Source organism: Ascidia mentula, chromosome 1 (genome assembly GCF_947561715.1).
Source record: "Ascidia mentula chromosome 1, kaAscMent1.1, whole genome shotgun sequence".
NCBI lineage: Eukaryota > Metazoa > Chordata > Ascidiacea > Phlebobranchia > Ascidiidae > Ascidia > Ascidia mentula.
In genome coordinates this window covers 27,551,548-27,564,204 of record NC_138566.1, presented here as the reverse complement: position 1 = coordinate 27,564,204, position 12,657 = coordinate 27,551,548, and the positions used below count along the sequence as shown (strand labels likewise).

The window sequence follows — 12,657 nt, the reverse complement described above, 5'->3', positions numbered from 1 at the left end:
TAATTTCCCAACAAAATATCCTCACTTACCAATAGGTCTGGTCCCTATCCCATGGTTGGTTTGGTGACCAGCTCTGCGTATGTGAACAAGAAGTTATAACCTTTCTATAATTAAACTTTATAAGGTTGAGTACATTTCTGAAAACCAGAAATCACAAGTTAAAGGAGCGACGTTCTTGCCTTTTAATTAACGTTGATAATTCGTCGAAAATTTTTATGCATTACATTTTTGTGATAAGTTTTATACTCAAACGAATTTATCCGATATGAGCAGGTTTTTATGGGGCTGCTTACTGGTGTTTTGTGCAGTAGAAAATCATCATGGCGATATTCGATACGATGACGATAACCACAAGTACGACTAATACAGTAACTATCCTTAAAATGTTGTTGATAATTTCGTCCGATGAACGATTGTAGATTGCTGTTGAAATCAAGTTAAAATGTCGTGCAAATATTTAAAATATACAATTTGCTCACATATGGAAATGGTGGTAAAAGTGGTTGGTTCAGATTCGCTGGTGGTTGGTTTCATTGTGATGGTGGTTTGTGTGGAACTGATGGTATTGGTTGTGGTGGGAAAATGAGTGTTTGTTGTGATGCTCGTGGTTGAACTTGGTTTAGTAGCTGTGGTGGCTTAGGCACAGGAAAATTGATCAAATATATTGTCGTTGAACTTTTATACAAAAATGAATTGCTCCGATGTAGAACGAGTATGGAGAGGCTGTAAAACGTACACAAAAAACATCAGATCAGAAAAACATTGTAAAATTTCTGCTCCAACTTTGTAATCAGTAGTGATGTTTTTCGTGGTTAAAGGCTTCCTCTCTGCATTCAATCAAAATTTTAATTATCTCTACTTTGTTACTGGCTTTCAATGTACGTCAGTGAGGGGTGAAAGGTGATTCAAAGTTGTGTTCGCTTGATTAAAAATTACCAAAAAAAGTGTTAGATTCAGACACATGTGATTGTTGCCGAGTCTCACTTCACTCACCTGTTACTGTTTTAATCTTTTCCACTAGGAAGTTGAATTTTACTTTGTTTTAGCATCGGCTGGATGTGCATTGTGTCCACTGCATGCTGTTTTAGCTTCTGTGTATGAATTAACTTGAGGTCCGATCAAATATTCGTAGTAGTCGTCCAACTTGTACCAAGTTTGTGCAAGATTGCCAGGAAAGCCAAGCAAACACAACGCAATCACAAGCATTGCAATAACTCTCTAACAATTGCAAACCTAAACACAGTCAACGTGGAGTTGATATATTTGAGCAATTTATTGTAGTTGAGAAAATACATTGTTATGGTTTAATCGGTTTTTCTGTTGAAAAAATCTTTCACGTTATTTTATATATAGTCTCTTACATTTGTCAACCTAAACACAGCCAACCTGAAGCAGGAATACTTGGAGCAATTTATTGTAGTTGGAAAAATACATTGTTATGGTTTAATCGGTTCCAAAAATCTTCCACGTTATTTTAATCATCATCTTCATCGGAGGCGATATTTTCCTTTTCCACAATTAAACAAAAAGCCTCGCACAAAAGAACTTTGTACTTAAAATTTTCCGGACCTTGATTTATATGTTATACCCGCAAAGTTGACACAGTCGGTTAATGCATAACAGAATCTCAAAGCGAATGTCGTAATTCTCCTAGGAAGATCCCCCGCCTCTTAAGGAAATAAACTCCACCTGTTTCTCCTTCCGTCCACAATCTGATTTCTAACAGTAATATCTATTTGTTCTGCAAGAAACTGTGATTCAACCGCATATTATACATACCAGCTTGCATGGTTATGTGTACGGATATGAATCGGTGTGTGGGAGTTCTATCTTGGGAACACAAGCACGCCTTTAACACTTGAAACCTGATATATAGGGAAATACTTCATATCGAGAGCGATATTTAAGTTGTTCCAGCAACATTCCAACATACTTTTGATGTTTCTCCAACGTTTGGTTAAGTTTGTTCTGTACCAACATTGCAGTCACGTGATGTTGTTATTCGTCATCATCCACGTGTTATATCTGGAAGAAGGAAACCCACGTCCTTATCATCCAGATACGAAAGAGTAACCGCCAATGAGCTGATACTACTTTATGTTCTGGGACCAATTTGTGGAATTATGATAGTTTGAATACGAAAGTTGCCAATAACATGAAGGAAAAGTAAATTGACGTCATTGCTTCTGTCTTTACGAACAAAATATAAACACGCATAATAAAGTAAATATGTTTTATTTTAACTAAACCCAGTAATTCATAAACATCACAGAAAAACACCAAATAAATACCTGGTTACAAACATAACAACCACAGCTGTAAAAGTTGTTGAATAAATTTGTGACGTCATCCACACAGAGTTTGTGACGTCATTCATTGGAATGTGAAAATACAGAAGAAAAAACACAAAACCACTCTAAACTTGACAAAATTGTCCCATTATTACTTCTTATTCGTTTCCTTTCATAACAATCGCATAACTTTGTTCCGCACCAGTGCAGTCACGTGATGTATCTACGTCATCGTTGTACCCACGTGCTTCCGTGTTATAAGTTTGTGCATGTAAGCTTGTGTGTTGGAGGTGGTCGTACGTGTCACAATCCTCATTATTATTAACTTGGTCGTAAACCGCTTCGTTGGTAGATCCAACCCTGGATGAGGTTCCTGCTTTTGGTTGGTTTTTCTTCTTTCGTGGTTTTGCGGTTGCGTAGATCGGTTCTGCTTGGGTTGGGGCTGGGGTTCGGGTTGGGGTTGGGGTGGTTTCTTGTGCTTGGAAAACAAAACAGAAAGTAGTGGTTGTGCAAACTGCTCTAGATCATATTTGTGGTTATGATAGTTTGAGGATGTGTTGTTCTCCAATACCAAGCATTGAAAGAAACCTTTTGTTAAACCACGAAACCAAAACATCCGCGCAAACTGATTACTTACCTTGCTCTTCTCCTTCCCTTGTCCCGTTCGCAATCTGCTGGTTGTCAGCTCTGCTTGAATCGAAAACACAACACGGTTTACTTCGTTCAGGTGTGTCGGAACTTAAAAACTTTCTGCAACCCATTGTTACGTCATACTGATAACTTTACCTGCGTTTCCTCCATAAAACCAATCCAGTGGCGAGGATTAATAAGATGATGACGATCACAACCCCAACAACTGCACCAACGATAGATGAAGAATCTGTGATGTTTGTTGGTGGATTTACATTAACTGTTGTTGGGGAAGTAATTGAAAAATATCGATTCAAATAATCTCTATGTGATAATTTGACTGCAGCATTGAATGAACCGTTTTCGGCCAGAGAATTAATATTCAAAATAAACGAATTTATTGGAATTGAAACCAGAAGAGCTATAATCACACCGAGGGCACCGTTGCAGCTATTTTTCTTGTGCTTTGTCGCTTGGCCTTCTGGCAAAATATGGCAACGTTTACATAAATATGCTTGGCAAACAAGATGATTTTACCTTTCTTGTTGGTTGTTGATAGAAATGTGTCTTTGGCGTAGGTTGTCAACAGTGTTGATGTTTTGCTCGTTGTTGTAGTTGTTGTCATACTCGCGGCTGAAGTTAGATAAAATATTACGCTGCACTACTGCATATATATATTATATTTCCGAAGTGGACAACGTATATGCTTGCATCTTTAATATCAGCACTAACCTCCCGATATCCGTTGACAAATATATCTCGAAGTAACATTGCATTCCGTACTTCTCCACTTGTATGTTGAATCAAGTGAAGTTAATGAACCCATTATCACACAATACTTGGATCCTGTTGCGATCGGTTCCCCTCCTGCCCACTGTCCATTGACAATAACTAATCCATCCGTCCACTTATAGATGTTTGTTCCTGGAGATCGTTTCGCTCCGATGTAGAACGAGTATGGGGGGTCTTCAAATAAGAAATATATTTGTGACACAATCTAACAAGCTTTTTTTCAGTAATAAAGTATTGAACTGTCGTTTTTATGGATTATAACAAGCAGTTATGCTTTCCAAATATTGCTAAAGCGAATATCCAGATTATCACAAACATGTGTCAACTGTCTGTATGTTTCTTTGCTCAACTAAACTTATTTCGAGTACCTGTGAAGGCCCTTATCTTTTCCGACAAGAAATTGAAAAGAGCTGATTTTGCTGTGTTTGTGTTTAAAGGTGGTTTGACATGAGCAACCTGTGCTCCATGGTTAGCACATGCGTTTTCAGCATCTTGATACGAATTCACTGATTGACCGAATAAATATTCGAAGTTAATGAAGGTTGGTGAGTGCCAGGTTTGGGACAAAGTAACAGGAAAGCAAATTAAAAACGACACCGTGAACAGCCTCATGTTGCAAAGTTCCTGTTAATAGAAAGAAGCAGTGCAATTATGGTTGAATGTACGTGGTTTTGCAAACTACGTATTTAAATTTAAAGAAAACGAAAAACAGCTTGAATTATTATCCTTGAATGCTTACTTGCAAAAGATTTGCAACCGGCTTTTAACAATCTGCCTTTCTCGTAATGTGATAAATCAGCAAACCATTGCGTGAATTTATCTTCTGTGGGTTTCGGTCCCTCTGTCCTTCATTTGTCCCAACTGTCCATTAAAATCGTTAATTTCTTTATTGACCATGATTCGTCATAAACAATATCAGGGTAGGTTTATAAAGTATTGTAAACCCAAATATTGCGAAATCTGTGAACTAAACCTTTATGATTTACGGATGTCTGCTCACAAACCACATAGACCAAGTTCGTTTTTTTTCACTGATTTGTTCCCAAATAACCTAATTTGCTTTTAGCCAACTTGACAATCCTTGTTGTCCGCACCCAATTGTAAGCAGTTACACTTGCTATATTTCTTGAACTAGATGATGCAGCACAACTAGTGGAACGCAATATCTGCCACAAACCTTCTTTGCACGGATATGAGTAACACGTGGGAGTTCTTATCACGTAATGTTGTCATCACACGACTGTTGCATGCGATTGTAGCGACAATGAGCTTGGGTTTCGGGTCTGAAATCATCCCAAATTCCTTTTTACTTTTAAGTCATTAAATGGGATATATATTGTATTTATTCAGGATGGAATTGATATAGGTGCTTATGCTGTTGTAACTACCGTTGTTAAACATAATTTGGCAACAAAATGTCGCTGTTTTTGCGCTGAGGCGAACACTGAAGCAACCGCCTAGCGTTTTTCAACCGTGAATTAAATTCATATTTACGTACTTTGGACATAATTAGTTGTCGAAGTTTTCATTTTGTAAATTAATCTATAAATGAGTATCATGGATGGCCACAGTTTTAAAAATAATTTAGTTCAACCTTAAACCAGAAGGCATAGACCCATAAAATTATCATTCTACTGCAATCAGTAATGTAGAGTGTTTCGGCGTATCAGATCTCATCAATCCAGCTGGTGCTGTAGCTGGTGAATGAGTCCATATATGTCGAATCAATGCACACGACTGTATGCAGCTCAACATTGTTCGACACTTTCCATTATTTTTATTTCTTTCACCTGTCTTAAGTGTTCACGTGTTGTGATATGCCGCGCTTCGGGGTTCAGAGGGAACTAAATGACCGCGTGTTGAATTTAAATCCTAGCGCCATCTTCGGTTCAAACCACAGTAAAATGAAGGCACATTTCTCTAATTATACGTATAAGGCGCTTAACACGCAGTTTCGTATGCCTCGAAAATGCGATCTATAATTACGCAACACAAGCGATCTAACATTATCGTTTGTGTAAGGAAATTTTCCACTGAGTTCGTCGCAACGGCATTTATTTAAAACCACGTTTCGTCAATTTTTTTCGATCGGCAATTACTTACATCGCCGGCTAAAACACTTGTTAACATGACAGATGTTATAACCTGTATAATATAGCGTGCAAACGATTTGAAGTTAGCATTTTGTACTCGCCGCACCCCCGTTGACATGCAAAACTCTACCCCAATGTTACGGACAATACTCTCCCCAGCACGAAATAATTCCTTCCCGCCACCAAAGTGATTTTTGTTGTCGACGTCTTGTGACGTCATAAGCATGTACTATCTTACATTCTTCACTTTTCGGCCAGTGTAATGTTGAGGCTGGTGTAATGAGTCTGTATGTGCTTATAATATTCTTTTTGAATAGGTGTGGTCAGAAAATCGTTTAAAATCACGACTTAGAAATTGATTTCGTAACTGTCGGAATAAACGTGCATGTTAAACTGGACCGACCTTATAGGCTACTACCAGTTGGAGGACTGTAAGGTGGAATTGAGATTTCTACATTTATTTAAACGATTTTATTTGCCTCGGTGATATCTCAGTCACCATCACAAATTTGAAGATCTATGTCTAAAGACACAGGAGAAGTCCCGCCTACATCACAAGAGCTGTTTGATGTAATTGATGCTGTGAAACCTGTACAGCCCGGTGCACCGTCTTCTAATGGCTCGGTACGGACTTTCAAAAGCACAGCGAGTGCACGTGCTCGCCGAAATGCTGAGGCCGCAGCTTTAAGACTTCAACAACTTAAGCGACGATGTGCTTTAAAATCAAGAATGTTGGATCTTGAGCTCGACCTCGAGCTCTCTAAACCCCAGGACGATGTGGAATTGGCTGAATTCGCTGCGGACACAGTAAGTGAATTTGACTCATGCGAATCTACGCAAGGATGGGACCTCACCCCAGTTACAAAGCCGAAGCCCATACCTCTGTTGGAACACGCCAAAACTACTGAACTACACAAACTGGGCGAAACATCCACGAAGGAAAGCGACTTGTTGGGTCAACCAAACTCCAGAGTACATGAATATGATTTGACACCATCTGATAGGCCGTCATTTGTGGACAGTAGTTAAATGATGAATGTGAACTCGACAGACAAGCCACTTGCGACAGGCAAGTTACAGGCTCCAGTCGAGCCTTCCAGTGTCCTCCCAGCGAAGACAGAAGGATTTGGTCCAGCGGTTGTCACCAGCGCAGATGCCACTGGGGCCGGCACATTTGAGACGAGTCCTCTCAACCGGGCGTTGGGACCTCATAAAATACGTCCACAGGCGACTACCTCAGATTTGTACGTATTTGCTGAAACCGTGAAGCAAGGTTTTAACTTACCCAAACTGACGTTAGAGAAATATGACGGGGATCCTCTTAATTATCACAAGTTCATGAACGATTTTGATCGACAGATAAACAAGGCTTATCTATCTGACGCCGAGAAGTTGGGATACCTCTGTGAATTCGGGCCTGTAAATATTTTGTTTATTCCTTACTTCTTTTAGCCGTACATTTTGTTTTGATAAAGAAAGAGTTTGTTTTTCAACATAACCCGGTAAACACACAGCTTTGGCCTTGAACCAATAATGCGACTCAAATATAGTTTTTACCTATGTCGACGTTTGCGTGACATCACACAAAGTATGACAATGCATATTGTGACGATTGTTACAACCCCAACAATGCCAATGATGATGTAGAGAATGTTGTTATTGGTGTTGGAGCCAGCGGGAGAGCTTGCTGCTGTGAAACGTATCATAAGTAGGTTGTGGGAAATGAAAAGCGTTTCTTAAAATATCAATGGCTGTCGAAAAATTAGGGGAACTACCTGTTGAAATACTTGTCGACATATAACTTATTGTTTGAGATGCCGATGCTGTTGTGTGGGACATAGTGGTTGCTGGTGTACTGCTTGCTTGGAATGTTGTGGTACTGGTTATAAGTCTGGTCGTAGTTGTTGTTGACGGTGTCTCTGAAAATTATTTAAACCTTTTTGAGTCTCAAAAACTTTCTGGCACAAACGATTTAATTACGTCTCGCCTTCGACCCAACTTGGCTTGAAAAATAGTTTGGAACACTTACCTTTAAAAAGTCTTTGGCAAATATATCTCGATTTATGCGTGCAAGGAACATCTCTCCATCTGTATGTTGGATCAAGTGAGTAAATCCATCCCATAATCACACAGTTCTCATTTCCACCCTGGTTGTTTGGTTCGCCTCCACTCCACTGTCCACTGTCAGCACTCGTTCCACCCGTCCATATAAAATTATTTGTTCCCGGAACTCGTGTTGCTCCGATATAGAACGAGTACGGGAAAGCTGGAAATGTAGAGTAGGTGTTAAAAAAGCAATAATAATCCTTGAGAGATGCAGACAGGTGAAAACAATGTTTCCCCTGAAAGATCTCATCAATGCAGCTGGTAATTGTGGCACTGGACTAGGTTTCACACTAGATGTATGCTGCTGTAACGTTAACAAAGTTTGAAAATAAAGCATAAAATTGAAAATATTGCAATTTAGGTTAACGTCGTCGCTAAAAGTGTAACGTTATTAACATGCGTAGTTTTTTGACAGATGTCAAACCCACAGTACACGACATTACTTTGTGCTTCGCATTTTTCTTCTTTTTTTGTGTATAAAAGAGACACGATGACCATGAAATGTTTAAACAAACAAAGCGTGGTGATCAAGACTGTTAACTTTATTTATCATCAACTTAGAAACTATTTTTTTGAGATAAATTAAAAAGTTTTGAAAACAAAACAGTTATCTGCGACTGATTTAGGGACTTCCCCTGAGGACGGCATTCAGAAATACCCACCTGACACATCCCCAATTGTTTGCACCAGGAAATTGAAGGTGTCAACATCTTTAACATTAGCGACGCTGGCTCCAGTATCAATTTCCTTACATGCTTTTACCGCTTCGTAATATGAAGAGACTCGAGGTCCGATGAAATACTCAAAGTCGATTGTGGGATTTTTATGCCAGATTTTTGCAGAGACCACAGATAGAAAACACACCAACAAAAACTTCATGTTTAGTTCTTCGGGTAAATCGCTGGAAAGAAATTAGGATTTAGTGAACAAAAATGAACTCACAGAAACTCGGTTTGGTTTGCTTAAAAACTTTTCTCCTGCATTTGCACCAAACCACTATTGTTTAAACATTTTTATTTGTTAACGAATCCTAAACCCGATTATCAGAAGAATGCTGAATATTTGTAACTCTCTGATCGCAAACTTTTCGCATCTTCTGACTGAAACGTTTGGTGAAATTTCAAATTAACAGTGCTGTATTTCTTCCGCTGCAAACCTTGGCTGCTAATTCTAAATCCACGCATAAAATATTTGCGATTTATTCTGTTTAAACCAGGTGGTTACCGTTGAGTTCAACATGGTTGAAACCGACCCGAGCGCCGGTTAAGCCACCTCCACTCCTTGCGCTTCAAAGAAAATTTTTGTTTCCACCGTTGAGGAAGCAACAACTTTTTATCGCGAGTTACGCCACACACGACTTATGACGTCACCACGAGGTGAACACGAGACAGGAGCTCAGGACCGACAAAATGATCATTACTCACACCACGTGATCAACACTTTACTGCACATAATATACAACAGGTCTCATGAATATCGTGAAAGACAACTGGGCACAAAAAACTCACATGAATGTGGAAAAGGATTTAGCGCAAACTGTTCCCGTTGTTGGTTGTCTTACATTACTTAACTGAATACAAACATGGAACAATCTCGGGTTGCAGTGATTTGTTGTCACTAGATTCACGTTTTACCTATTTTTTGACATAACTTGGCGCGTCACTAAGTCCAAAGTACGTTTGGTTTTCTGAATAATAATAACATTCTCACTTGGTTATTGCTTTAAAAAAGTAATATTTGAAACATCTGTATGTTTTCAGTTGGGAATAGTCTGAATCAAGTACTGTAGCCACGTGTTTACTTTTTAAGTACAGCATAAACGTCTGGAGTGTGAATTGAAGCCGTGATATCGGTAGTGTCACCACTCTCTACTCCCCCATAGCTTGCACAATCAGCAGCAGACGGTCCTGGCAAGCCTGAAAGTTCCTCGTCATCGCACCGGGAAGTTTGTGTGAAGTTTCCATCGCGTTGAAGCTGCTGGTATTCATCCGCGTCCTCCCCATCTTGTCCCCTTGTTATGTCACAATGGATTTCCGGTTTCAATTCATTGGGAGGATTTTGTATTTGGAAAAAACTTCCTGATTTTCGAAGCTTGTTTACTTTGCTGTAGTTGCTTGAAACCACTGTTTCTTCATTGTTGGTCGTTCCAAACGTTTGTAAACCAACTGTCACGTCATTATCAGCGTCATTCGGTTCAATGGTGACGTCATTAAGGGTTGAAACTTCCTGGTGCTGGATTGACCGTTTCGGCGAACCGACGAAAGAAGTGCCTCCATATTGAGGTAGTGGGTGGCTGCCAACAGACTCGAAGCTTCCCAAACCTTAAAACGAAATCTTTGTGAAAAACAGCGCGGCAAAAACTATTTTGATGACAACTTATACCCAGTGGTAGTCTACACTCTCGATATAGCTTGGTTTTATTATTGCTTTACAGAAACAACCTTTAGTTGGTGGTCACATGTTTTTGCTTACCAGGAAGCTGATCTTGTATCCCGTAAAGGTCTTCTTGTTGAACGTTTCTGAACCAAAATAGTTGAGTGTTTCAAATGATAAACACATGTTTTCAAAATCAACTCGTGTGTGTAAATCGCAAAATAACCGCACGCAACTTTTACCAACCTTTGTTTCCTGCGTCTTTGTATCACGCAAACGACGATGACCACAACAATGATGAACACAACGACACCGACTGTAGTTGACGCGATGAGAATAAGAAAGCTGGTATTTTTTGAAACTGTAAACAAATCTTGTTTATTGTAATTATTGGATGTAAACTAAGCATCCTGTTTACCAGGTGGAAAAGAAACACTCTGGGTTGTTTCAACTGGTGTCTCACTGATTGGTGTTTTCGTTTTTTTGGGAAAGGTTGTCATTGGTTTGCTGCGGGTTGTGGTGGTTGGTGTGCTGGTTGTGGTGGTCGGTTCGCGGGTTGTGGTGGTCGGTTTCCTGGTTGTGGTGGTCGGTTCGCGGGTTGTGGTGGTTGGTTCGCGGTTTGTGGTGGTCGTTTCGCGGGTTGTGGAGGTCGGTTCGCGGGTTGTGGTGGTCGTTTCGCGGGTTGTGGTGGTCGGTTCGCGGGTTGTGGTGGTCGGTTCGCGGGTCGTGGTGGTCGGTTTCCTGGTTGTGGTGGTCGGTTCGCGGGTTGTGGTGGTCGGTTCGCGGGTTGTGGTGGTCGGTTCGCGGGTTGTGGTGGTCGATTTGTTGGTTGACAATTTATTATCTGTCAATAAATACCGAGTTTTTGTCAACGCCAGTCGTCTACACGTGGAGCACAATTTGACAATTTGAAGCTCTAGGCACTTGTGTAATTCCTACCAGTAATGCATCAACATGGAGTGAGGCACAATGGCCGTGTAACTTTTTTCACCAACATTTGTTGTATTTTGTTACTCAACTTCTCACCGTTTCTTTCACAAATAAATCTTGATCTGGATTTACACGGAACATCCCTCCAAAAATATCGTTTGTCAGAGTTATGTAAATCTCCCATTATCACACATATTTTTTCCCCTCGTTTGCCAGATTTCCAGTGGGTGAAACTTAGTTCAGTCCCATCTGTCCACAAATATTCTTGTTTTCCACTTTTTAGTTTTGCGCCAATGTGAAACGACCTTCCGTGATGTTCGGTTTCTGAAATGATTGCATGTCGTAAATGCCATGCTGACAGTTGGGAAACCCTTTATCATATTCTAATCCCATTTAAAGCAAAATCTGTGTGTAAGAAGTAGCGTGACATTCCCCTACGTCACTTTGCATCGCTCTGTTCAAAACTCCCATTAAGCCATAACTTACTTTCCAATTTCTGTTTTAAACACTCAAAAAGTGATTCGGTTTTGACGTTGACCAGATGCGCGCCAATCACTTTGCATGCCTTGGCAGCCTTTTTCCGCAAGACGAATGTTTCGTTGATAAAAACCTTCACATCCCCACAGTCCTTCCATTCTACTGCGTACACGAAGCTCTCCAATAATATCAACATCAGCAAACCTTTCATGGCTAAGGTGTGAAAATAATCCCAAGCCTCAGTTATATGGTTTGGGAATCTCGCTGAACTAACCTTAACGAAGCCTAACTTTGTGAGGCTGATAGTCCATCTTCCAAACAAGTATCCTAGACGGTGTGAGTAATGACGTCGGTCAACGTTCTATTGTTTATTTCAGGTCGTCTGCTTTCGATTCGTTCATACGGGCCTTCATTGTTCTATATTTGAACTGCAGCATCCCAAAACGGAGAGTTAACAAAGTTTTCAGTTTATTGTTCGTCATCGCGCAGTGAATTTTGTGTAAAGTTTCCATCGCGTTGAAGCTGACTATATTCATCCGCGTTCATCCCATCTTTGCCCCTTGTTATGTCACAATGGATTTCCGGTTGGATATTTTGTATTTTGAAAGCTACCGAATAAATATTTGCCACTTTCAACAATTTGTAGATACAAAAGTTGCGAATAACTTTTGGTTGCATGGAATAAAAAATCCAAAGCTGATCATTACAAGCAAACGTTTCATCATCAGTGCTGTGTTTATAGCATATTAGCTTTGACTTTACTAGTAAAATTGTCGAACAACTCAAACACTAATTTTATGGGAATTTATTTTGAAAGAACTAAGATTAACTCTCATAGCCTAAAATAAACCTCCAAAGTTCACGGTCAGTTTTGTCTGGATCAGGATTCATTATGACGCTGTGTGTCAGAATTGCTCCGAATAAAATTAACAAACAACATTTCATTAGCTGGGTTGTTGCAATTT

At 39.8% G+C, this 12,657-nt stretch overlaps 3 protein-coding genes across 3 annotated transcripts in view; all 3 read right to left on the bottom strand.

Moving 5' to 3' along the window:
- Window positions 1-8,809, bottom strand: part of LOC145901976 (uncharacterized) — a 42,990-nt gene extending 34,181 nt beyond the window's left edge. Inside the window, exon 1 of the mRNA XM_082989809.1 lies at window positions 8,575-8,809. Coding sequence (XP_082845935.1) covers window positions 8,575-8,791 — 217 coding nt within the window. The 5' untranslated portion in view covers window positions 8,792-8,809. The remainder of the gene's footprint in view (window positions 1-8,574) is intronic.
- LOC145914178 (uncharacterized) lies at window positions 3,074-7,160 on the bottom strand. Its single transcript, XM_083001968.1, has 5 exons — window positions 7,092-7,160; window positions 4,082-4,337; window positions 3,654-3,887; window positions 3,459-3,554; window positions 3,074-3,402 (listed from the first exon to the last, which is right to left on the bottom strand). The coding sequence occupies exons 2-5, from the start codon at window positions 4,323-4,325 to the stop codon at window positions 3,074-3,076; spliced, it is 903 nt and encodes a 300-aa protein (XP_082858094.1). The 5' UTR covers window positions 4,326-4,337; window positions 7,092-7,160.
- A 540-nt stretch (window positions 8,810-9,349) lies between the features above and the next one.
- On the bottom strand, window positions 9,350-11,980 carry LOC145910226 (uncharacterized). Its single transcript, XM_082997277.1, has 6 exons — window positions 11,702-11,980; window positions 11,312-11,539; window positions 10,704-11,129; window positions 10,532-10,646; window positions 10,385-10,431; window positions 9,350-10,233 (listed from the first exon to the last, which is right to left on the bottom strand). The coding sequence occupies exons 1-6, from the start codon at window positions 11,901-11,903 to the stop codon at window positions 9,710-9,712; spliced, it is 1,542 nt and encodes a 513-aa protein (XP_082853403.1). The 5' UTR covers window positions 11,904-11,980; the 3' UTR covers window positions 9,350-9,709.
- Window positions 11,981-12,657: the final 677 nt, after the last annotated feature.